At 33.6% G+C, this 27058-nt stretch overlaps 3 protein-coding genes across 6 annotated transcripts in view; 1 reads left to right on the forward strand and 2 right to left on the reverse strand.

Annotated features, from left to right (window-relative positions):
* CtB (C-terminal binding protein) overlaps nucleotides 1–1017 on the reverse strand; it is a 51045-nt gene extending 50028 nt beyond the window's left edge. For 3 of the 4 annotated variants that reach the window (XM_071194467.1, XM_071194470.1, XM_071194469.1), the window contains exon 1: nucleotides 547–1017. The gene's annotated coding sequence lies outside the window, so the exon portion shown is untranslated. The remainder of the gene's footprint in view (nucleotides 1–546) is intronic. The other variant, XM_071194468.1, reaches the window with a different exon arrangement.
* LOC111418500 (Chromosome transmission fidelity 4) lies at nucleotides 985–19269 on the forward strand. The gene is made up of 14 exons (XM_023051045.2): nucleotides 985–1405; nucleotides 1455–1698; nucleotides 5259–5508; nucleotides 5572–5856; nucleotides 5919–6146; nucleotides 6201–6486; nucleotides 6543–6832; nucleotides 11154–11326; nucleotides 11379–11636; nucleotides 11689–11865; nucleotides 11920–12024; nucleotides 12078–12194; nucleotides 12263–12382; nucleotides 19060–19269. The coding sequence occupies exons 1-14, from the start codon at nucleotides 1329–1331 to the stop codon at nucleotides 19156–19158; spliced, it is 2709 nt and encodes a 902-aa protein (XP_022906813.2). The 5' UTR covers nucleotides 985–1328; the 3' UTR covers nucleotides 19159–19269.
* LOC111418501 (mitochondrial enolase superfamily member 1-like) lies at nucleotides 19161–21210 on the reverse strand. Its single transcript, XM_023051046.2, has 5 exons — nucleotides 20914–21210; nucleotides 20505–20723; nucleotides 20178–20451; nucleotides 19470–20116; nucleotides 19161–19421 (listed from the first exon to the last, which is right to left on the reverse strand). Exons 1-5 carry the CDS (start codon nucleotides 21004–21006, stop codon nucleotides 19296–19298), a joined length of 1359 nt encoding a protein of 452 aa, XP_022906814.1. The 5' UTR covers nucleotides 21007–21210; the 3' UTR covers nucleotides 19161–19295.
* Nucleotides 21211–27058: the final 5848 nt, after the last annotated feature.

The raw sequence follows: 27058 nt of genomic DNA on the forward strand, positions 1-27058 counted from the left end.
ACCCACAAACGACTACGACAAAGATGCTGATGAGATGATGATATCGCGAGAGAGCGCGTAAAAGCCGCGAATTCCCGCTAACGCACTTAGAGGCGTGTTAAGAAGTCTATTTATAAAATAGCGAATACAGGAACGTTTCTCGCACACACACACAACACAACACAACGAGAGACGACAGCGGAGGAGGAAGAGAGAGGAGGTTTTACTCCTTCTCGTCGTCGTCGTCGTCACGGTTTTAAATGCGCTTAACGGTTGCATTATCATGTAAATGAATATATGACCTAGAAAAAAAAACACACACACACGTTGGACGTTATGTTTCGTTACATTTCGAAGCGTAAAAATGTTTGGGCGAAATATCCATCTTAAATAAGTAAACGTCCGTTGGATACAAAACGGAAAATGAAAATGCCGGCAAAAACAGAAAACACGTTCGATTCCGGTCGATCGTTAATAACCGCGTTTTAAGCGGTTTTTTATTAAAAATCGTTTGGGAAAATCGCAAATTGTAAATAATCGTACGCGTAAATGCGAAATGTGGCTTACCTTATAACAAACCTTCCACAGAAACAAAGAGAAGCCACAGTGGCCACGCTGTTAGATCGAGAGTCGCACAAAGGGCCGATTTCTTGTCAAACGGCACAATTTTCCTGCACTGTTTTGTTAAATTAAAACTACCGGATGTTGATAGAGATCGATGATCACGCACTTGTTAATTAATTTTCGAGTTTTACACCACTTTCCGTAATTTCTTGCACAACGCTTTCGCGAGCACTAACATCCCCACTTCGACACTCCAATATGGCGGACTCAAGATAACCAGCGCGAACGAAAATGGTGCCGTTACGAATCCCCTCTTAAATAAACCGAAACGTTTTAATCGAAATAAAAATCACTACAAACCGGACAAACTCTTTTCGACTCCCTCCCGGCTCCCCTTACTTATATTTAACTTTCGGAAATCTTAATTGATTTAAAATTTAATGTGTATTCTTACACGCACTTCATGGAAAGTAACTTTTATACGTCAGTTTTTTTTTTACTCCACTCGAAACCATGGTAATTAAAATAAAATGCATCTCTATAACAATCGGGATCATTATTTATTTATCGAACGAAACTTTTGATTGATATTTAAAAATAAATTACTCGGCAAACGGATTTAAGATGTTATCGAAAATCTTGACTTCTCAATCATTTATGTTGGTAACGCTGAAGTTTACCCGCTCAAATTCCAACCTCAACTTCTGTCAAAAAAAAATAGTGGTTATATTTCAAACTTTGTTTCTTCGTTTTTTAAGAAATTTATATAAAATTATTCTTGTAAGATGAGTTCTAATCGAAAACCAAGTCGATACGCCCATTCTGCTGGTCATACCGACGTGTGTTATTCAGAAGATGGCCTGTATGTATTTTTTTATAAATTATAAAATTATTATATCCCATTTTTGTAGGAAATTAATCACTTGTGGTACCGATGGTGATATTCGTATGTGGGCCAGTATAGATGATTATGATCCTTTTCAAACTTGTGTTGGAGAATGGTCTTTATGTGTTCGACAAAAAAACGAATCTATTTTAATCTCCACCGATAGTAATAGTGTGCAATTACTTAATTACCCCGGAGGAGATCGTGATGCTATTTTAACTAAATGTAGCGCACCAATTACTCATATGGCTATAGGAAAACAACACAATGTATATATATTTATTTAAAAATATGGTGTGGCCCAAATGGTGATATTCAAAGAGAAAATTGATTTTATTTGTGTTGAGATATATTCAATATGATACACATATACAAAAATTATACACTTAAGGTTTTGTTACAGTTTACAGTACAGTTTTTTTGAATAATTAGATTATAGAATGATTAAATTACTAATACTTAATATCTTGCAGATAAAATTAGATAGATAGAGTTATTGATGATTAAACTTCGTGATTTATCAATTGAGAATACAGCATTTTTTTTTTCAACCGATTTTGAAATTGATTAATTAATACTATATCTTCTACATGTAATGAGTGTATAAGATCTCGATTGTATATTGATTGACAGCATAAACTAGAGCCTCTTAAGCATCCATTAATTTGAACATTGTATAAGCAGGTTAATATCAATATTATTCTTATTTGCAGATAAACAACACTTTTTTTATAAGTGTGTTATTTCTAATGTGCTTAAAAAAGCTTGAAAACTTTGAAAGTTTTTAGAAAAAACGAAACTAAATCCTTGTATTTGGAGCAAAACAAACATATAATTAGTATAAATTATGTATTAATGAGAAGAATGAAGTTGATGTTTTAACAAGAGTTTCAATATTAGTTTAAAATGGTCACATTTAGTGATGTGTTATTTCGATAACTGAACTAACACATCTTTATACAAAGTAAAGTAACTATCAAATGTTTCTTGTAATTTAAAAATATATCTTTCTGAAGAGTTGATATCTTATTGATTGATTTTAGTCTTTCATTGGTGATAACTTCTGCATAATTCCTCTTGCATTGTCATATTTGAATTATGAATCTTATGATATGCTGTGTATAGATTGATAATACATTGTGGTATTTCAATCATGATATAATTAAATGAATCATTAATTATGACCAGATTTTACTTTAAAGTGTTTTAAGGGGAGCTGAGATAATTTAATTATTCTTCTTTCTTTTTATAAAATAGGTTAAAATCTGTTCCTACATCGGTTTTACGCCCATCTATATGTTGCCATTCCATCTTTTCTTGGACGTCCTATACTTCTTCTGCCGTCAGGTGATGCTTGGATGTCTCTTGCTACTGGCACAAGTCGTTGTCATTCTTGTTTTCTGTTTAGTACCATTCGTTAATATTTTCTATTTTACATTTCTTTCTTATAGCTTCATATCGCCGTCTATCCCATAAGATTGTTTCCGAAATCTTCCTAAGAATGGGCCTTCTAGTTGTTTTGTATATTCTTGTTTTTGTATATTAATATGTTTGTTTCTCAAAATCACTTGGTTCTCACCATAACCTGTTATATTCATACCCAAATACTGAAATTATTCTTATTTGCAGATAAACAACCCTTTTTTAATCAGTGTGTTATTTCTTATTTGCTTAAGAAAGATTGAAAACTTTGAAAGTATTTTTGTTTATAGTACATCATTAGATAGATATAGAAAAAACGAAACTAAATCCTTGTATTTGGAGCAACAAAATCAAAAGTTAATAAATTATTGTATTAATATATAATTAACATAAATTGTGTATTAATGAGAAGGATGAAGGTGGTGTTTCAACAAGAGTTTCAATATTAGTTTAAAATGTTATATACACAAATGTTATACATCTTTATATAAGGTAAAAATACGTAAAAACTATCAAAAGTTTCTTGTAACATACCATAAAGATAAACAACAGATATATCTTTTTGAAAAGTTGATATCTTTTATTGACTTTCAGTCTTAGTGATAACTTATGCATAATTCCTCTTGCATTGTCATATTTGAATCGTGAATCTTACAATATGAGATAATTCTTCTTCTTCTAAAATAGGTTAAAACCTGTTCCTACATCGGTTTTACTCCCATCTATGTATATGTTGCCATTCCAACTATTTCTTGGGCGTCCAATACTTCTTCTGCCGTCAGGTGATGCTTGGATGTCTCTTGCTACTGGCACAACTTTGTTGGTTGTCATTCTATTGGTTCTATTCTTGTTTTTTATTAGTAACCATTCGTTAATATTTTCTATTTTGCATTTCTTTCTTATAGTTTCATTTCGCCGTCTATCCCATAAGGCTATCTCCGAAATCTTCCTAAGAATTTGCATTTCAGTTATCTCAAGAAGTCTTCTTGTTTCCTCATTATAAGTCATAATGGGCTTTATCGTTGTTTTGTTTAGTCTTATAAGTACGATGGCTTCACCGCCGGTGTGAGTAACTAAAATTAGAACTAACACTAGAAACTTTCGGGCTTTGCCGTGCGTCTTTTAAGAAAAAGTTTGACGTTTCGGATGTCATGATGCAACCTTCTTCAGAAACCAGTTCGAAGTGATGTTGTATATTCTTGTTTTTGTATATTAATGTTTATTTCTTTAAATCACTTGGTTCTTACCGAAACTTGTTATATTCATATTCTAGTTGTTTTTTTGACAATAATCTAATTAACTTGTTCTTCACCATACCACTTAGAAGAATTTTAATACTTGTATCAACTGCAAATGCTTCAGTCTGAAATGTTATACAGTACATACCCTGTCCATTGCAGCTTTTGGAGTCAGATAAACTGTAAGACGCAGGTTTTTCCGAGGAGTTGAGTGAATTTGCTCATTGTTATATCTGGGCATGTCGGACAACGAGTGTGACCTATTCCTTTTGGATGTTTCAAACTTTAATGGATTTTACCAAAGATGTTATTAGTCCAAATTGTATATTAGGAAACCTTCAGCCTCCTTTCACGGAAGAAGATTCTATTATACAAGACACAACGGGCGTAGACTGCAATGCAGATGATTGCTTATGTCGAAGTAGCTGAAATATTTATACGAGCATACTGTTCCTCGATTGCTATAAGGAAAAAAGACGATGTACAAGAAATAATGTTTTTTTTTTCATTTTTTTAGTTTTTAAAAGATTGTGGTTGCATTTTTTATACATCTTTCAACTCCTGTTTATGGGGAAAACGCCATACTTCCTTCATACTTCAGTTTTAAGCAAGGTTTAACGAAAAATTTAGCTACATTAGCAACAATGTAGCAGACGATATAACAGAAGATACTGCCCTGATGCTCTGCTGTACCATTGTCTTAATATTTTTTTAATATTTTTTGTCGGAGTCATCCAAGCATTATGTTTTTTGATACCCAATCTCGAAACACTCAATACAGGAGATGCGAATGTCCTAGCTATTTTAAATAGAGTTCAAAATAGAGCACATGTTATTGCAATACGCATCATGTATGAAAATATTGTTTGGTATTTGCCATGAAATATTACAAAATCCTTTGAAAATTAAATTTTTTCTAAAGTTCTTTTACTTGAAGCCAATAACGGCACATAACATTAATGTGGATTCAATATTACAACATTCCTTGTTATAATAAAGCAGAAAAAGTTCGTTTTAAAAGTTGAAAACAAAAATATAAAAAATAGTCTTGAAAATATTTTATCATACTGATAACTATGTTTTTCCATGTATATTTTATTGCTAAGTTGCATATCACTATTTGGACCATCTTAATGTATTTATTTTAATTTTATTTTTTTTAAATTTAGTTTGTAGCTATTGCTTCTGAAGATACAAACATAAAACTAATAGATTTAGCGAACCCTAAAGAACTTCCAAGAAGTTATTTAGGCGTAAACGGGCCTCCATTAAGTGTAGCACTCTGCCCAGAAGCAAAAATATTAGCTGCAAGTGCTGGTGATGGCTTTCTGAGATTTTGGGATGTTGAAAGTTGTTCAACTTTAAAACAATTACAATGTGATTCTAAAACAAACAGTTTTGTTAATGCCACTTTATTATGTAAGATATCTACAATTATTTTAATCAATCAATAAAACTTTGTATTTGATTTTAATAAATTAGGTCGAATGGATTTCGAGCCAACATCCGGAAAACACGTTGCTTATCCTCAAAAGAATACCGTGGTTATTTTAAACACAACGGATTGGTCAAATGTATGCACTCTCACAACGGATACAACAGATTCTAACTTTTCAATTGTACAATATTCACCTTGCGGTAAATTTATAGCCGCTGCAGCTATTAAAGGAGAAATTATAGTTTGGGCAGTTGAATCGCAAGAAGTCGTTGAATTTTCTCAACATTCAAGTTCTAAGGCTGTTTGTGCCTTAGCTTGGAACCCATTAGGTAAAAATAAATACGTTTAATGTAATTAAAAAAAAAATAAATAAATTCTCAAATTATTATAGGAAATGGAGAAATTGCTTTTTGCGACATTGAAGGTGAATTAGGTGTTGTTACTGATTGTACAGCTAATACAACTCTTAAAGCAGACAATAAAAGTGATGTTGGCAATGATGTTGATTTTGGAGATATTCAATTTGATGATGATGATGAAGATAATGAGAATGCAGTTTCTTTGGAGAAGATAAAAAATAATACTATGGGCTGTTTTAATGATGACGAAGTAGATAAAGGTTAATTTTAATTATTTTGTATTTTATTTATGTTTATATACTTCAAATATTTAGCTAGTTCTATTGGAACCCGACGATCTCGACCAGCCACTCCAGAAACCCCAATGCAAGCAACTTTTATGCCTTCATCAACTCCTGAACACTTGGATCCACGATATCTTTGCTGGAATGAAGTCGGAATTGTTCGTTGTTACGGAAGTGTCAACGAAGAGGATGGAAATAAATCCATAGAGGCCGAATTTCATGATTCAACGTTTCATAGCAGCATGATGGTACAAAATTTTAATGGCTACACAATGAGTTCTCTTAGTACTTCAGTTTTTACATTGGCTAATTCAGAGTAAAATTATCGATTATTAACGGAAAAAAGTGGAATAATTATTGTTTTTTAAATAGGCAAATACAAGTTATTCCATTATTATCAGGCACGAAAGATTGGATTTTAGCGGTTGAAGAAAATATAAGTATAATTTGCATAGCAGCTTCAAGTAAATTGGTTTGCTTTGCAAGTTCAAATTATTTGGTTCATGTTTGTACAACTTATGGTACTCAAAAGGGGGTGTTTTCAATACCTGGACCTGTCGTTTGCATGTCGGCTCATGATTCGTCGTTGTTGATTGCTTATCATAGTTCAAAACCACGAGGCGATGATCAATGTTTAAAATTAATGTTGGTTAAATTTGAAGGTAAGATTATTTTTAATTAAAAAGGGGCAAAACACTTTTTTAATGCTTCAAGGAATAAATTAGTAATAATCAATTATACAACAAAATAAAATAACTATAAAATTGAACGAAATAGTATAATGTGAAAACAATATACTATTATAACACTACAATTGCAATTACAATCAGACAGACATTTAGTTACTTTTTGTAAGATATCGATTTTGGAGTCGCCAACAGGAAATCTTCAGGTAGTCCGTCATATGCTGTCCTAGTAGATATTCTTCTGTAATATATTTTATGGTTTGCATATGCAGAAGGGCGGCAATGTCTTGCCCCATTTTGCAGAAAGTAGGCACATTACCATGCTGGATCAGTATTCTGTTTAGAGTTAACCAGGTTTTGCGTGGTCAATCAAAACTGATTGTTCTGCTTCCATTCAACATGGATGCCATGTTTGGGATCCATTCTTAATGCCAAACATTACACAGCTTGAATTCTTCATCTGTGGCAATGCCTGCTGCTTTGATCGATGACTTGCTGGAGCGGAGGCGGGTGTGATTATCATCCTCAATCTCCTCGTGTATTGAGAGGTTTTGACTGCTCAAGATCTCCTTGTATTCTCTCGTGAGGGCATTTATGCGGCATAGGTTTGGGGGTACATTGCTCAGTACTGAGAGCAATTCCACTGGAGCAGACTTGATGACCCTGGAGGTCATTCTCATCGTGTTATTGAGTTGAGCATCTATTTTGTAGACATGAGGACTGTTAAGCCACGCTGGTGTGTGCCCACAGTATGCAATGATTGAGAAGACTAGGCTCAGGGCTGTTGAGAGCAGGGTTGGGTTATGTTGGGTTGGGTTGGGAAGAGGTCGACGCTCCCCATGTTTTTTACACTGTTTTGTATAATACAGGGTCGCTGATATGTATGGAAACGGTCAGTTATCTCCTAAAGTAAGCTAGTAAATGTTAAGATACAAAAGTTCTATAGTTTTTTAAAATCTATTATAATAAAGACAAATTAGGTATACAGGGTTAGTCACAAAGTTATGACGAAACTAGGTTACGTTTTTTTTAATGGAACATCCTGTATATTAGTGGCGGAATAGATATCCGGCCGGATTTTAAAAAATGACCGGATAGTTACCAAATATCCGGCTTTAGGTGGATATTAAAAACCTATTAGTTAGTACTCCACCATTCACATCAATTACTATGCTATTAATCTTACTATGCTATGTTAAACTTAAGATCGGAGTTACCTAAAGATGCGTTTTTGCAATTGTACTACTCCCTCGTATATTCCCATATTTCTTACGGCATATTACTTTGGGGCAAAGCGCCACCTACCATCAAGAGGCTTTTCGTTTTGCAAAAGCGCGTAATAAGGTTAATATTTAACTTAAAACAGAGGGATTCCTGTCGTCCTGTGTTTAGAAAACACAAAGTGTTGACGGTAATTGCGATATACATATATAAATGTTGCCTGTACGTGAAATCTAATGGCGACAAATTTAAACCCATACCGTCCCACCACGCATATAATACTAGAAACATCAACATATTAACTTTAGACTTGCACAACTCGGCATTGTACGAAAACTCGCCGCTCTACTCGTGCGCCAAAATATTTAACAAATTACCAAATGATGTTAAATCTTTACCTTTGGACAAATTTAAAATTACTCTTAAAAAAAGGATCACGGAAGCATGCTACTATTCTCCGGATGAATACTATAACGATTAGTTTATTATTTTCTCGGCTTATTGTGTATTTATTGTGTATTTATACTATATTGTGTACTTATTTTTGACATACCTTATACTACTAACTATAGTCTGAAAGGGTGAATAAAGGTGATTTGGTTTGATTTGATTAATTAGTATCTCTTTTAGGTGTTGGACACTGCAGATAATAATCAAATTCAACCCCAGTATGACTTTTTTCAATAAATACAACTTTATTTATATCAGATTTGTAATTAGCAACCTCATTGTAACAATGCCAATACGATATATAAAATCCCTTGTTGCAGTTTCGTCTAGTTTTCTTCTCTTCGCTTGTAATTCTTCATCATATTCATTACTAACAGAACTGTCGTTGTTACCACTTTCGATTATTAATTAAAGTATTCTTTTTTTAATGCAAAAAGCCGTTTTGAAAAATCAGTTTCAGTTCTTGAGAAATAAATTTTTGAAATGATCGACAATTTTTTTGAATTTTTGCAATTTTCGCCGATTAAGTTTTAAAAATTCGTATAAAATCCATTTCTTGGAATATGAGTATATAAAAATTTCCCAAAGTGTTAATAAAACTATCCTATTTCCAATGAACCAACCCGTTTTGAAAAATAACTATTAGTTTTTGAGAAAACAATATTTGAAGTTTTGACAAAATTTTCGATGTTCCAATTTTCATCGATAATTTTCAAAATTCGCTAAAAAATTAATTTCCTGGAGGATCCTTGTGGAAATATCACCAATTATTAATTAAAGTATCCTCTTTTTAATGCAAAAAGCCGTTTTGAAAAATCAGTTTTAGTTCTTGACAAATAAATTTTTGAAATAATCGACAATTTTTTCGAATTTTGCAGTTTTTGCCGATTAAATTTTAATAATTCGTATAAAATCGATTTCTTGGAATATACATATGAAAATTTCCCAAAATGTGAATAAAACTGTCTTCTTTTCAATGAACCAACCCGTTTTGAAAAATAACTTTTAGTTTTTGAGAAAACAATAATTGAAGTTTTGATAACATTTTCGATGTTGCAAGTTTCATCGATAATTTTCAAAATTCGCTATAAAATTAATTTCTTGAGGGGTCGTTGTGGAAATATAACCAGTTATTAATTAAAGTACCCTCATTTAATGCAATAAGACGTTTTGAAATATCGCTTTTAGTTCTTGAGAAATAAATTTTTGAAATAATCGACAATTTTTTCGAATTTTGCAATTTTCGCCGATTAAGTTTTAAAAATTGTTAAAAATGTTAATAAATGTGTTCTCTTTCCAATGAACCAACCCGTTTTGAAAAATAAGTTTTAATTTTTGAGAAAACAATATTTGAAGTCTTGATAATATTTTCGATGTTGCAATTTTCATCGATAATTTTCAAAATTCGCTAAAAAATTAATTTCTTGAAGGATCCTTTTGGAAATATCGCCAATTATTAATTAAAGTATCCTCTTTTTAATGCAAAAAGCTGTTTTGAAAAACCACTTTTAGTTCTTGAGAAATAAATTTTGGAAATAATCGACAATTTTTTCGAATTTTGCAATTTTCGCCGATTAAATTTTAATAATTAGTATAAAATCCATTTCTTGGAATATGCATATGAAAATTTCCCAAAATGTGAATAAAACTGTCCTCTTTCCAATGAAACAACCCGTTTTGAAAAATAAGTTTTAATTTTTGAGAAAACTATATTTGAAGTTTTGATAATATTTTCGATGTTGCAATTTTCATCGATAATTTTCAAAAGTCGCTACAAAATTAATTTCTTGAAGGATCCTTGTGCAAACATAACCAGTTATTGATTAAAGTATCCTCTTTTTTATGCAAAAAGCCGTTTTGAAAAATCACTTTTAGTTCTTGAGAAATAAATTTTTGAAATAATGGACAATTTTTTCGAATTTTGCAATTTTCGCCGATTAAATTTTAATAATTAGTATAAAATCCATTTCTTGGAATATGCATATGAAAATTTCCCAAAATGTGAATAAAACTGTCCTCTTTCCAATGAACCAACCCGTTTTGAAAAATAACTTTTAGTTTTTGAGAAAACAATAATTGAAGTTTTGATAAAATTTTCGATGTTGCAATTTTCATCGATAATTTTCAAAATTCGCTATAAAGTTTATTTTGAAGGATCCTTGTGGAAATATCGCCAATTATTAATTAAAGTGTCCTCTTTTTAGAGTTGCTTCGTTAGTTAAATCAGCATCAAAAAAGTTCATTTTGTATCTTGGATTCAAATAAGTTGACATATCTTATTAGCTTTCTTATTAATTTCATTTTTATTCAAATATTGCAAGAATGTGGGAATGTAGGGTATCACTTCAGAAATGCACCAAAAATTATAACCATAATGACTGGATAACCGGATATCCGGCCGAAAGGGATGCCGAAATCCGGCTTTTCGCAAAATCACGTTTCATCACTACTGTATATTATTCCACTTAGTTTCTTCATACCTTTTTGACCGACCCTGTATACTTAATTTGTCTTTATTGTAATAAATTTTAAACACTAAAACTGTTGTATCTTAACATTTTTTGCCCGCTATCTTACTTTAGGAGGTAATTAATATATAATTATATTTATATCAATTTTATTACAGGATTATCATTACATAAAACAGATTTAGAAAATACTTTGGGACCTGAATGTACACTTAATTGGATGGGATTTACCGATATGGGTTCACCCGCTCTTTTAGATTCCAACGAAACACTTTTTATTTATTTAACACGTTCAAACATTTGGGTACCAATCTGTGATACAAATCAACACGTAATTATTTGATTAATTACTTAAAATTTACTTTATTAATGTTACTTTTTAGACTGCAGCTGCCGCTGACGGATTTTTCGTTACGACAGTCTCAGAATCACTAGCTACCGTTATTGGGATTAGATGCAAAGGAAGTAAATATCCTAATTTCGTCCCAAGACCAACGCTCTCCGAATTACCCCTTCAGCCGACTTTTGTTGAAATTACGAGTGAAAAAGCTCAATTAGGTGCGAATTTGTTTATGTGGAGTAACTTACAGGTTGAAGATACGGAGAAGAAATGTAAAGAAGCAGCTTTAAAATCATTTGCTGTAAGATATAGAAAACATAAATACAAAATGAATAATTTTTTGATTTGTTTAGTTAGCTTGTAAAAATTCTTTGGATCAAAGAGCTTTCGAACTTATTGAGTTGGTTCAAAATAAACAAGTCACCAATTTGGCTGTGAAATACGCGACTAAATTGGAAAGAAAACGGCTTTTGGAGAAGTTGATTGAGTTGCAGGCTAAGTTAGAATCTGAAACTGGAGATGAAATAACTGTAAATAATTTTATTTGTTGTAAATTAAATTATTTTTTAAATTTTTTTTAATAGGAATTGTCGCAAATTGAACAAAGGGCTGTTGTAAAACCTAATAGAAAATTACTTATGAATCTTTCTGATAGAAGTACACCTAAAAATAAGTTAAGGAAACATTTGGTAAATTATTATAAAAAATTAACATGAATTATTGTTATAGTTTTTATTTTTAGAATATGGAAAATATTGAGAATACTTCTAACAATTTAAATGCACAAAGTTTACTATCAACCCCAACTTTATTAGTTGATAATTCTTTTGATACTAATACAACAATGGGTACAACACAAGTTAGTAATAATAAATGTTTTTGTTCGACTTTTTAATCAAGCATATTTATGTTAATTTATTATTATAGGATATTGAAGAAACAAAAAATCCGTTTGCAAAGAACTTGAAAAAAGCGACACCAACAACATCAAACCCATTGAGTTTAACCGATAAATTTGCTGGATACAAATTGGATTTAAAAGAGAATGTAAGTATAGATCTTATACAGGATTCGATTTAAAATATTTTCAAGGTGGCTGCCACTTCCGGTCTACCGGAAGTAGACCATAACTTCGTTATTTTAAATGGAATGCTATAGTTTTTATTATATTTTTTAATTGTACTTAAAAAAGTATGTTGACTTCCATAAAAGTTATTGGTCTAGCGTCTTTCGTTTGCGAGTTATTTTGATTGTAAGTTTTTTTTGGCAAATTTCACCTTGCTTTTTAAAACGCCATATCCCAGCCAACGTTTATTTAAAAAAGCTCTAAATTGACATGATTACTCTTTAGATGCTGTCAAATAGATTGTCATTTATTGTATCAGAGTATCTTATACAGGTTGGTCAAAAATTGTATTACCGTTTCTCCATATTCAACCGCAAGAAAGTCGAAAATCTTAAATGGAACGTCCAATATTTTATTAGCCTACCCGAAAGGGAATTTAATTCTCTACAATTTATCTATAGACATTCCAATACTTATTTATTGTAGTTTTTCTCATATGGGGAAATTTATCAAAACATGCAGGAAATACAGGAAACCGTTTGTATTTTTATTAGAAGGCCATGACATTTTGACAGTTTTTCGTATAATTTACTTCTATTACCAGGACTTAAAGGACTTCGAACGAGTTTTTGAAGAAGGTTGCAACATGGCATCCGAAACGTCAAACCTTTTATTAAAAGACGCACGGCAAAACCCGAAAGTTTCTAGTTTTAGTTCTAATCTTAGTTTAATTCACAGCGGCCGTGAAAGCCTTCGTACTTATAGTACTGATCTTAATCGTTTACATGTACTGGTCACATGTTTATCCCACCTCATGAATTGGTCCATTATTACGCCAAGATACTTTACTGAATAGGTTTTAGATATTTTTGGACACCTACAGGTCGGAGACGAGCAGGTACATGTAGCGTCATGTATTGTAAGGTGTTCTATATTTGTTGGTTGTGTGTTTTGATAGGTAGAAAAAGTTAGAAAATGAGTTTTCTCGTAGTTCATAGTCAAACGATTTGTGTAAAGCCAACGCGTAATCTTAATCATATCAACCACACCCGCTCGTTCCACCTGCCCCCAGTCCGTTCCATCAAAGTAAAGTGCAGTATCATCCGCAAAAGAAACCATTTTCCCATATAAAGGTAACGCCAACAAATCATTTATGTACAACAGAGATAAAATGGGTCCGAGGACTGTGCCTTGTGGTACTCCGCAAGACATTTCTCCTGGGGAACTCTTCATAGAATTTATCTGAACCACCTGTTCTCGTTCTCGCAAGTAAGATTGGAACAGCTTGAGGGGTAACCCCCTCACACCGTAGTGCTCCAATTTGTCAAGTAATAGAGCATGATCCACAGAATCAAATGCCTTTCTTAAGTCTAAAAATATTGCCATAGCATGCTTAGAATTATCTAATGATTCGTAGATCATCCCCGTTAGCTCAGCTAGCATCAGAGGCACCCCTCCCCTTTCTAAACCCAAATTGAAAATCAGATAAAATTTTATGCTTCTCTAAAAAGTCATTTAACCTCACGTAAATTATTTTCTCTAAAATTTTTGCGAAGCTGGTAATGAGTGAGATCGGACGATAATTGTTTACATCCTCTGCGGATCCTTTTTTAAATAAAGGTTTGACAACTGATTTTTTAAGACTACGGGGAAAGTGCCCCTCATCTATTATCCTGTTATAAACAATACTAAGTGGTTCAGAAATTTCATGTGCTACCTTTTTTAAAACGGTTGCGCTCAGAGTATCATGCCCAGAACTTAACTTATTTTTTAAGTTATTGATTACCCTTTCTACTTCGTTCTTAGATGTTGGAGTAATAAAAATCGAGTGGCTGTTACGCGGAACAATTGATGTGATATCGAATTCTGGATAGGTTTGAACCATAGTATTAATGTTGTGTACATTGAGAAAATGGTCATTGAATGCATTGGCAATATCACTATCAGCCAAAAGCTTTTGACCAGACACAGTTAATTGTGCAGGTGACTCGCAACGTTTTTCCTTATTTAATATAGATTCGGACAACTTCCACATCTTTCCCCCGTTTTTATTAACCTGTAATGCCAACTTTTCGTAATAATTTAACTTTAATGATTGAATTAGTATGGGTTTGTTAGGCATCTCTCATTAAGTGTTCGACACGTCCTGTCCAAAAGTTTATGACATTCGCCATCAATACAATAGTATATTACAGTACAAGTAAGGAAACTATGATGTTTCATTAACGCGTATGTCGGATTCTCGCCTTCGGCTCGTGTGGAAAGACATACAAGTTAGTGGAAAAACTTTCCCACGTGTGCTGTATAGCGTTTTGTTCAATCCTACTATTTAGAGAAAACCCGTCTTAAAATTCGATAATTCCTGAGTAATTTTATGTCGACATGTCGGCGATGACAGTAGTTTTTGACATTGTCATGCTCTTCATTGATATATGTAAACAACCATTTGTGTCAAATTGTTAATTGTCATCATTATGCATAAAAGTAATAAATTGATTAAAATTAATAATTTATACAAGTGAAATACTTAATGAATTTTCCACGTGTGCTGTCCACCGTTTTTTAGTTAACGTCGGTTACGTTTAAACAAAGAGTTGTTCCTTTAAACAAATTAGAATGAGTGAAAAAAATTTTCACTCACTCGTTTCTATGAAAGTCAGCAGAGTGAATGTAAATAACAACTTTCAACACTTGTATCTAAGTTAGAAACTCACAATTTCGAAGGTAGGATTGAACAAAATAAATTTCAAATATTGGGGTTGGAATAATCTGTCATGACGTTCAATGACTAATCTGTCAAATGTAACTAATGGCAACAATAATACAAACATGGACCAAAAACTGTCAAAATTCCATAGCTTTCTAATAAAAAATGCTGCATTTCGTGCATGTTTTAATAAATTTCCCAATATGAGGCAAACTACAATAAATAGGTATATGAATGTTTATAGATAATTTGTAGAGAATTAAACTCCTTTTCTGATAGACTAAAAAATATGGGGCGTTCCATTTAAAATTTTCGACTTTCTCGCCATTGAATATGTAGAAACAGTAATTCAATTTTTGACCACCTTTGTAAGATACTCCGATACAACAAATGACAATCTAGTTGACAGCATCTGAAGAGTAATCGTGCCAATGTAGATCTTTTTTGAATGAACGTTGGCTGAGGTATTGCGTTTTAAAGAGCATGTTGAAATTTACTATGAGCATGTTTAAAACTAAAATAACTCGAAAACGAAAAACGTTAGGTACCAATAACTTTGATCAAAGATAGCCTATTTTTTACGTACAATTAAACGGTGTAATAAAAACTATAGCATTCCATTTAAAATAACGAAGTTATGGTCTACTTCCTGTAGACCGGAAGTGGCGGCTATCTTGAAAATATTTTAGATCAACAGACGTGAGACACCTGTATATGCCGTCTTAAGCTGAAATTGTTACTATGAATTGTTTTGCGTGTCCTTCTTCTATTTTCTAAGGTTAAAGATAATAATAATAAACTGTTTATTGAGCCAGAAATAATGATAACAAAAACAAGATACAAAATTATTTGACCAGAAACAAAAAAAAAATAATAAATATAATTAATAAAGCAAAATAAAATACTTACAACTAAAAATAAATAAAAAAGTATTCAAATTACAATGACTCAAATGGTACAAGAACAGAAAAGGTAGCAACACTACCACTGATTTTAACTTGTACCAAGACAAACAAAAACAGAAAAAAAAACAAAATCGTATACTGAGTAGCATCTTAAAAAAAAATCAAAAAAATCATATAAACAACAACAAAAAAATAATAAAAAAAGTAAAATCAAAATTTACAATTCTCATTCTCAGCTCTCATTCAAAAATCAAAAATTAGTATCCCGAGTCTTCCGAATAATCAACCACCTAAACTGCGCGGCTGAGCAAGCACATCTAGCCTCGACAGACAAGGAGTTCCATAGTTTCGCAATCCGGTAAGAGAAGGAACGACAGAACTTAGCAGACCGGTGTGAAGAATCCTATAAATTAGACACGAATAATGCACACGGAATGTATTATTCACTCTGTTTCATATTCAGCCAACCACTAGACATTAGAAGGGGGAAATATGATCTCTTCGTTTAACGCCATTAACAAAGCGCAAGCAAGAGTTTTGCACAACTTGTACCTTGTGCATTGATTCAAAAGACAAGCAAGATCTAAAAACAACACTACAATAATAAACGTAATAACTACGTAATAATAATACGTAATAAACGCTTAAGCTCAATAGACAAAAATTTCCGACATAAAGCGCGCGCACGCCGAATCTCTATATATGAGTTAAAATTGATGAAATCCATGTTACCAGTCAAAAAATAAATGGTCAAAAATGAAAGACAGTTTCAATGTACCTTAACTGGTTGCAAAATTTTTTATTTTTCGTCTGACTAGTTTCGCCTTATAGAGACTTCGTTAAATATGTGAAGTTACATCCATTTTATCAAAAAATAACTATAGAATTGACTGATTATGTTGTAGAACGTTTCTTAATACCGAAAAATACCATAAAAATTAGTTAAACTTTTAAAATTAAAGACGAGCACGTTACAGTTTAAAATGGTTGAACTACGTCTTAAATGGTCGACGTAGTTTATTTTTTTACACGGAAACTATTAACTTTAATTTTATGTTAATATTCCGTAACGTTAAAAAGATCTTACAAAAAAAAATCAAGGGGATGGTGAATTTCATCCCCTTACAGGGCGCTAGGGAAGTTTAAGGTATGCTTGAAAATAAGGTCTTAACCAGTAGTAAATACGTGGAAAGTTTCAAATTCTACCTTTTACTTACAGCCGAAATACAAAACAAAATGTAAATTTTTGGCTCAACTTTGAGCGCTCATAGCTCGAAAACAAAAGAGTTGTGACCCTATGTTTATATAAAAAACTTGTGTTATTTTGGCAAGTACTACATGCTATAGTAGACGCCACGAGAGCTGGCAGTAAATCATCGTTTTCCGCTCTTACAAATGCCATACGTAGTTCACAAACCGCTAGAGAGTAATGTGTGTTAGAAAGAGATAGCATTAATTTAATATGTCTGCTGTACAATTCAAATGGCCACGTCGAAAAAGTACGTCTGTTCTTCTAAGGGATGTAACTCTATAATTATAACCTCAAATCGAAACGTCTTGTGAGCGTTGTCATGAATCTGTTAGTGATGGATTGAGCCAACGAGAGAGATAGCTTGCGCAAGGTGATCGAACCGAGATAGACATAGAAGCGTACTGACATATAATGGGCGTGCGTTAATTTATAAGATAAAAAACTATCAATTAGAAGTAACATTTATAATACTTACAGGTGATGTGAAACTGTATTATCGCGAACTTTGCACACGAAACAATACATTTTTAAACATAACGGTGTGACTGGCTGTGACACAACAAAACGATAAACGTCAGGTTTGACACTTTTGTGCGCATGCGCCCGTCTGTTTAGTACCGTTTTATGTCTATCTTTGTTACACTTTCACATTATCGCTTTCCATCTGCGTCTATTCACCTTGAGCCACATTTTTGTTAGTAGATATATTCAGTTAGCTCAATCCATATTATATATAATAAAAGGTGTTTTCACAAGCCGAAAATGTTTTCTTTGAAAGGAAAATCATTAAATAATATCTTTGACAATGTTTGACATATAACCTCCATTACTAACATAACCTACATTTAAATGTATGTGGTGAAATAATCTAAGTCGTACGTCCATATCTTGATTCATACCATTTTTAAACGATCTGTCACTGCCAGCTCTCGTGGTTTCTACTATAGTAAAGTTTCCCGATTAAAAACTGAACCACCTATATACAGGATGTCCGGTATCTTCCGTATTAGAGCATTATACGGTTGTAGGATACATTATTTTGAAGCGATCTTTCTAATAAAATTTTTTCGAAATGTTTCTAATAACCGCACGGGAACTGTTTAAAGTCATTGGTCTTTGGTTCACCGAAAAAGTTTATTTCTTTTCCCGTGTCGAATCTATTGGTAAGTACACGTGAGAAACGTGTTATGAACGGCGCGACGCGGCGGTCCGACCGAAGGTTACGCCGATTACCTGAATCTGATTTACGATTTGCCATTGGACTTTCAAAAAATATTATTAGAATGATCGCTTCAGAATAATGTATTCTACAACCGTATAATGCTCTGATGCGGAAGATACCGGACACCCCTGTATAGTAAACATGCATAAGAATATTTTACGTATCTGAACAATAAGTTGTGCGAGGTAAGAATGATGACTTTGTTTGCTTTCTGACAAAAAAATATAAAAACAATATATCTGTCTTTTTACAGATTTTGCATGACTTTACCTTATCCGGTCGTTAAAAAACATATAAAATTACTTCATTATAGCCGAGATCTCGTTATACCCGATCCTCGTTATAACCGACATTTTTAACATTGTAAGGGTAGGACTTTTGACGGGACTTGAAGGCATGCTCGTTATAACCGGTTTTCACTGTATTACAAAATTTAGTTAGCAAAAATACAAAATTTGCAGATACAATTCAGCTTAGGACGGCAGATGTGTTGTATGTTTATTTTAACTTTAACATACAAAACTGATTTATTATTTTTTATTCTCTATTTATTTTTTAATTACTAAAATCAGGGGGCAAAACGTAAACAACCTGAAACAAATATAGAAGCAACGAATCCAAAAGAAAAACAACGAAAATTAGCACAATTTAGTTTTACAAAGAAGACTTGAAGATTAGTTAAGTTTTTTTTATTATTAGAATAAGCTTTTTCAGTCTACATTTTTTATTTAATTGTATTATTATATATCATTTTCGAATATTATATTTGTTAATATTTTTAATTAACTTTATTTTATTTTCTTCCAAATTAATATCCTTTTTTCCTCGGATCATGGAATAATCCTTTTGCAAACATCGCTTCCCACTCGGTTCCTGTAGGATACTCAAATTGTTTAATTGCCTCAGCTTTTAACGTTGTATTATAACCAGCAGCCTAAAAAACGAGATTTAAAAAAGGATTAAAATTAATACACAACCTTACTCTAGGTGACATATATTTAGCATTTTCGATCACCACCGGATGTTCAAATTGATCATGTTGTTGATCGACATACTCAATAACCCTGTCCTCTTGAGTCCCCGATAGACACAAAAAGTCCCACATTTGTAAGTGTTGGACCATTTCACAAAGTCCCACACCTCCAGCATGAGGACAAACTTTAACTCCAAATTTGTGTGCCATTAAATAAACGCTTAGTATCTCGTTAACACCGCCGATTCGAGCGGAATCGATTTGACAATATTGAATGGCTTCCGCTTGAAGGAATTGTTTGAACATAACGCGATTACAGCACATTTCCCCAGTTGCCACGCCGATTTTTAGTGGATGTAAAGCTTTGGAAATTGTGGCGTGCCCAAGAATATCATCGGGAGATGTTGGTTCTTCGATCCAAGTTAGTTTGAAACGTTCGAGTTTTTTCATCCATTCAATCGCTTGATCTACGTCCCAAACTTGGTTTGCATCAACAGCCAATTTGTTTTCCCAGCCGATTATATTCCGTACGGTTTCTAAACGTTTAATATCGTCGTTTATATCTCTTCCAACTTTTAATTTGAAGAAAGTGTAGCCCTCATTTAAATATTTTTGGCAAAGTTCGACTAAAGTTTCTTTTGTATAACCCAACCAACCTTTAAATTGATTTAATTGATTTTAATGATTATGTTGATGTTGTTATGATTATTTAATTACCAACTTGCGTTGTATACGCTGGATATCCTTTTTCTAAAAGATACTTCATTCTTTCCTCTTTGCCTTCAGCAGCTTGTTTTAGCATATCGATCGCTTCATTTTTAGTTATTACATCGGAAATATAGCGGAAATCGATTAATGATACTAAATGCTCAGGGTCCATGTCGGCTAAAAGCAACCAAACTGGTTTGTTTAAGAGTTTCCCCCATAAATCCCATAAAGTGTTGATAATAGCTGCAACTGCTAAATGGACAACTCCTTTTTCTGGGCCGATCTAAATCAATTTTGTTACAAATTAAGAATCATTTTAATTAATTTTTAACAAACCCATCTTATTTGACTTTCACTGGTTAATGACCTCCAAAATGAAGCAAAATCTTTAAAAATATCTACAGCCGTTTGACCCACAACTAAAGGTTCTAATGATTTAATCGCTGTTACAACAATTTCGGTTCCTTTTCCGCAGGTAAATGTTAAACCATTTGCCGTGTCACCTCTAATTGTTTTTATTGTAACATAAGCGCAAGAATAATCTGGATCAGTATGCTAAAATAATAATAAAAAAAGTAAACGTCACATGCTTTATAATCATATGACCCATAAAGTTGTTGATAAGAAATTGTTTATTAAAAAAAAACATATTTAAAAAAAAAGTAAAGTTCAATGATCTCTATTTTTAGAATAATGTTATTCAAAATAAATTGATTTAACTTTAAATATTTTAAATTAATCTTACCATGGCATCTGATCCATGCGCGTGTAAAGAGGTTGGAAAGCGAATATCTTTAACGTCCATAGAGACAATTTTAAGATTTTCTCGAGTATCCATGATTTTGTTGGTTTAAAATTGTTTCTCTTAAAACGTTAATTATTTCGTTGAACGGTCCAAATTACTTCTGAAACGCCGCCGGAGACAAAATCGAAAATAAACGAGCAGATAAACAGCGTTATCAGTTACTCTCTTACTTAAATAAATGCCCAGATTTAACTGAATCTCTTTTTTAAAAATCACATGATTATTATGCACATATATTGTTTAAACTGTTTAACGTGACTTGTTTATAAGAACGCTTAGAGAAGTTGTGTTAAATGAATTCATTAATTTTATGTTAAAATTGCTTTTTTTAATTTTATTTAGGTTTAAACCAGATAAAAATATATAAAGAAAAGTATCCAAATGGAAAATGTTGCCAAAAGTTTATAAATCGAACTAAGAGGTGATCAATAATAGAGCTAAATCGTATCATATAATTTAAAGTAAATATTTAATATATGCATATGCAATTATGCAAATATATGCAAGAACAGCTGTTGTTATTACAAATAAAACAAAAAAATTCATGGGTTTAGACGTGCTCTATTAAAATAGATTATAATTTCAGATGCCAGAAATTCACAGATTTAGTGTTCTATAAAATGAAAAGTGGGGGTATTATGTAAAAGACTAAGAATGCTCTAACTTGGATGCCAAAAGAAGAAATTAGATATGATAAAAACATCATAACATATGAAAACATCAGATATCCTTCGAGCTGTACCTGGAGAACTGGACGAGTTTTGAGTTTTGGCCCTATACTTACGACTACGATTTACCACTTGTGCAGGCAAGTGTTAATACATCGTGTACATACAGGATGTATCATAAGGAATGGTACATACGTTAATATGTTATAGATTTGTTCATATTAAGCAGAAAAGTTCCTATGAACATGTGCTTAATTCTCAAAGGTAACTGAGATACAGCCAGTTAATGCATAAATTAATATCACGCACGGCTATTGTGAAACAGTCATTTGTCAATGTTTGACATTTAACATTAATATGTCGACTAAGTTGTTGATAATGCCACATATTGGCTCATGCAGAACAAGTTGATATGGTGTCATGACTATAGGAGACGGTTTCCTAACCGAGATTCCAGATTGCATGAAACCGGTTCTGTTCTAAGAATAAGTAATGAATACTCAACGTGCAGGTGAGCAAAGTCTGAATGAAATTGAACAAATTCTTCAATCGGTAGAACACAGCCCATCTACCAGTACAAGACAACTTTCTCCTCGTCTTGGTGTTCCTCATGTGAAAGTATTACGTACTACTCATGGCTTGTATCCATTCCATGTTCAACTAGTACAATACCTTGAACCAACAAACTGTGCCAGAAGATTAGAATTTGGTGGATAGGTAATATCTAACCGGTTGGTTCCTGTAATACTTTTTACCGATTTTTACCAAAGCCACTTTCACTCGTAATGGAATCAATAATAGTCGAAATGATCACCGTTGGTCTGAGGATAATCTGCATGCCAGTGTTGAAACAAATTTTCAGGTAAAATTCTCTGTGAATGTATGGTGTGGAATGACTGACAATTCACACCATTCTTAATTGGGCCTTTCGTACTGTCCGAGCGTCTAACAGCGGGCAGATGTTTAGAGTTCTTGCGCAATGAGCTTCCAATACTGTTAGAAGATATTCATTTGGCTACCAGAGCCAATATGTTGAGCTAATATGGAAAAATAAACACACTACTGCTAGTTGATTTACTAACAATCTATAAACCAGACGTCCGACTGTGATCTATCGTAATTCCGATCAATACCACGTCATCTAGTCAGAATCGCTTCATCTAGGTTTTGTCACCTTTTATAAGAAACATGTACAAGAAATCATGAATCGATGGAAACAATCTTCCAAACTTCCAAAAGTTCATTACCACGAATACACCGCTGGTCCAATATGAGTTAAACCCATGAATTAAAGTATTGGGGAGAACGACTTACAACACTGAATACAGTAATAGTAGAAATATGGAAAATAGAAGACATCCCAGACGAATGGCGTACCAGCATAATTTGCCCTATATATAAAAAGAAGAGATAAATCCAAGTATGAAAATTATAAGGGAATATATATAACGCTACTAAGCACAGCATATAAAGTGCTCACGAGAAGCTGACTTCAGGCCGGGTAGCTCAACACCTGATCAACTCTTTAGCACCATACAGCTCTATGAAGTTGAGTTCTGGGACTTTCAATAGACACTTCAAATAAGCATACGACAGCGTTGACAGAAACAAACTCTAAATCATAATACGCTACCTCAATATACCAAATTAATGACAGAAGTCAAATGCACAATGTAACATTGAAACCTTTGGAAATCTCGAAACCACTAGAAGAGAGGTTGGTCTAAGGATAAACGAAGACAAAACCAAACTCTTGATTTAAAGTAAGAAACGGGATATCGTATTGGGCAAAATGTTACAATTGGAGACTACAACATCGAAGTTGTGGACAACTTCAACTACCAGGGCAGCAAAGTTAACATCGAAAACGATGAGACTCAGCAAATACAAAAACTAGTAGCCACCGGAAATCGCGCATTCTATTCCTTTTTACCTATCATGAAATCCCGAAACATTGAGACACATAAAATTGATGTGAGTCCGCTGGGTGGCATATTTTATTGGTGCAGAAGTTTATGGCAAGAACTTCTGCTTGGAAAATTGTTATGTCCGAGCTGAGGGACAGTTTATTGTGGTTATTTGGTCCACTGATGCCCGGAATACCTGCTCCGGATCTAACTATCTTTGAAGCATCGGTGTACCAGGCTAGGGCTCCTCTTTTTAATTGAGGGTCACCCTTCGCCCAATCATCCCTGCTTCTAAATATGACCTCATACGGCTGGTTGAATTGTATTCTGTCGGTATAAGGTCCGTATTAATTCCAATCAGCTGTCTTATGTTTTATTTTTGGCCACCAAACCAATGAGGCATAGGCGACCATGGGTCTGATTATTGCTATGTAGGCCCAATGAGCCATTTGTGGTTTGAGATCTTAGTTCGTACCTAGGAGCCTGTGGTAGATCTGGTTTAGCATGATGGCCTTTTTCCTCATTTTGTCTAAACCGGCCCATACACGGTGATGCAAAACTGTCACATTTGCACGCAGAGCTAATGCACACGAGCAAATGTGATCGTCTATGTCTCAAAACTGACGACGCTGTCAGGTCTAGACATGGCACGATACGATCTGGTTGAGCATGATTTTGCACGGCCCGCCGCGTGCAAGTTTGTACGTGTGGAGATAGTTCATGCCATTCTTCTCAGTTTTAAATTGATCTTCGCAAGAGTAATATTAAAATTATTACGAAATGGCTGTGCGTAAGCAAGAAGATGTTATGCGAGATTTTATAAGTGTTTATCAAAAAAATAGTTGTCTTTGGAAAGTGAAAAGTGCCGAATACATGGATCGAAATAAAAAGGATGAGGGTTACCAGCTACTGGTGGAAGTTTTTAAGCAAATAAACCCTGCTGCGAACATTGACTTAGTAAAGAAAAAAATTAATTCAATGAGGAGTTGTTTTCGAAAAGAGTATAAAAAGGTCATAGAATCCAAAAAATCTGGTGCAGGCAGCGAGGACATCTATACTCCTTCTTTGTGGTATTTTGATTTGTTGATGTTTCTTAAAGACCACGAAGTCCCCAGAAACAGCATAGCAACCGATGACCCTGATTTCATGACTAGGCAGACAGGAGTGTATTAGTTTGTTGTAAAAATTTGTATTTTCTATAACACCGCCGTCCGAAATTCTGCCATTGGTACCGACGTCGATGAGCAAGAATTCACAATTGCTATTTACAATACCTAACAAAACTATGCTGTAAAATCCTTTATAGTTATAGATAAATGATCCACTATTCGCTGGTCGTGCAATTCTGATGTGCTTGCCATCCACTGCGCCTAAACAATGAGGAAATTGCCATTTTTCTTGAAATTCCCGCGCTATCTGTATCCGTTGCGATTCAGTCGTTGGAAACTATAAAAATACAATTTGATATTTAATATAAGTAGTTGTTTTTTTTATAAAAGTGCTTACGCTTATGTAATCTTTGCTAAGAACTTGGCAAATTGCTGCACATGTATCAGGTATGATTTTACCTAATGACTGAGGTGATATGATTGCAGAAAACTTTAAGTCTTCAAAACACCGACCAGAAGCTAGAAACCGCAATGTCGTTGATAACCTTTCGTGAGGACTAATAGCTTTTCTCATTATCGTATCTTCCTTTTCTATTAGCGGCGTTACTAGATGTAGTAGTTCAATATATGTGTTTTCATCCATGCGCAAATAATTCCTATAGTCATCGACTTCTAACCGTAATTCGTTCAGTAAATTCGCGTGAGAATACTGTTTCCGTTTTTTCAGCCAATTTTTTACCCATTTTGTTCTCTTCCTTTCTTTCTTCTTCTTCACTACTATTGCGATAGCAGTAGCAATTAAATATAAATCATTTTGTCGTATTACATTCATTATAGTAACAAGTCACACCTTTTAGTCACAACTCACTATGAAACTGATACTAAAACTGACAAGTAAATTTGAACCGTGTGTTCCATCATTTTCGTTTCACATTTGCTCGCATGCAAACATGCTTCAGTTTTGCATCACCGTGTATGGGCCCCTTAAGTGTGAGTTCCAGTTTAGTTTACTGTTTAGTGTTACCCCCAGGTATTTAACTTTTGTTTTGGGGTTAATATTTCTGCTTTCAATGGAGGGTGCTTTTATTTGTAGCTTCCTTCACCGAATGAAAGGAACTATTTCGATTTTATTTGGTTTGATGCTGAGCTCATTGCTTCTACACCAAGTACTGGTGAGTAGTAGTAGGGCTTTCCGCATTAGTTGAGTTATGATTGTATCATATTTACTTCGGATTGTGATTAGCAGGTCATCAGCATACACCTGAATCTTGAATCCAGTCTTTGTTAGGTTCTTACACCATTTGATTGTTGACGGATGTATATCTTTTTCGTTTAGAGCCTTCTCTATGGATTTATAGGAGGTGTTATCAAAAATACCCTCTATGTCTATAAAAGCACATAGCTAGTCAAAGCATGGAGAGCAGTAATTGTTGAGTTTGCTTTCTGGTAAGCATGTTGGCTAGGGTGGAGTGGATTAGTGACAAGCATTCCATTCCTAAGGTATTGATTGATTACCTTTTCCATCCCTTTGAGGAGAAATAAGGTTAGGCTCATTGGTCTGTATGCCTTGGGATCGCTGTTTGAACGCCTACCACCTTTAGGTATGAAAAGTCCACCTTTACTTTCCTCCATAGTGTGGGTATATAGCTAAGGCTGTAGCTAGCTATATATAGGGATATTATTACTGGGAGCAGGTCTTCTAAGCCTCCAGGCGATTTTAGGGGCTTGAAATTAGAAATAGCCCACCTTACTCTGTTAGGTGTAAAAATGTTTCCAGCTATGCTGCGAACCCTATCTGATGGAGTGATGTGCGCTGTCTTCTGGTTTTCGTAGTTGACTACCAGCCAGCGTGCCTTAAATGTGGTGCCGAGGTACTTAGGCTTGATTTCGCTTTCGTGTCCGCTACGGTCCACTATTCTTGAGATGATGACCTCTTGAATAGCCTACATTTGGGCTGTTGTGGAGTTCACCTCTGGAAATAGGGAATCTGCAATTCCCATCTTTTTTCCTTCCAACACCTTCTTGAAGCTTGCAGCTGTAAGCTTTTGCCCCTGCGGAAAATTGCCTCCGCTAGGAACGCTACGTCTTTCAGTCGTCGCTCGTTTGGTGTTGTGCTTTCGGAACGAGGTCTTTTAGCCCTCTTCTTCTCCTCACTGATTAGGCTGTGTGGCCTTTGCTTCCTCAAGAGTCAGCTTTTGTTTGAGCAGCCACTTACTTAAGCATTTTCCGTGGCATATTTAGAAGGCAATCCGGATAGGAACGTTGAGCTTTAGCCTCGATTTGAACTGCAGCGCCATTGAAGAAAAAATAAAGGAAAGGTAAATTTAGGAAGGAAACACAAAATACTAGAAAAATCACCAACACAAACACACACAATAATAAATAAAATTAAACAAAAAAA

Source organism: Onthophagus taurus, chromosome 2, assembly GCF_036711975.1.
Source record: "Onthophagus taurus isolate NC chromosome 2, IU_Otau_3.0, whole genome shotgun sequence".
Lineage (NCBI taxonomy): Eukaryota > Metazoa > Arthropoda > Insecta > Coleoptera > Scarabaeidae > Onthophagus > Onthophagus taurus.

Coding starts and splice junctions, on each gene's coding strand:
- LOC111418501 (XM_023051046.2), bottom strand. CDS start 21,006: ATGGATACTCGAGAAAATCTTAAAATTGTCTCTATGGACGTTAAAGAT. Junction 20,117..20,177: donor AGCGTATACAACGCAAGTTG/GTAATTAAATAA, acceptor ATCAATTTAAAG/GTTGGTTGGGTTATACAAAA. Junction 19,422..19,469: donor CTAAATATATGTCACCTAGA/GTAAGGTTGTGT, acceptor CTCGTTTTTTAG/GCTGCTGGTTATAATACAAC.
- LOC111418500 (XM_023051045.2), top strand. CDS start 1,329: ATGAGTTCTAATCGAAAACCAAGTCGATACGCCCATTCTGCTGGTCAT. Junction 6,833..11,153: donor AATGTTGGTTAAATTTGAAG/GTAAGATTATTT, acceptor ATTTTATTACAG/GATTATCATTACATAAAACA. Junction 11,637..11,688: donor CAGCTTTAAAATCATTTGCT/GTAAGATATAGA, acceptor TGATTTGTTTAG/TTAGCTTGTAAAAATTCTTT.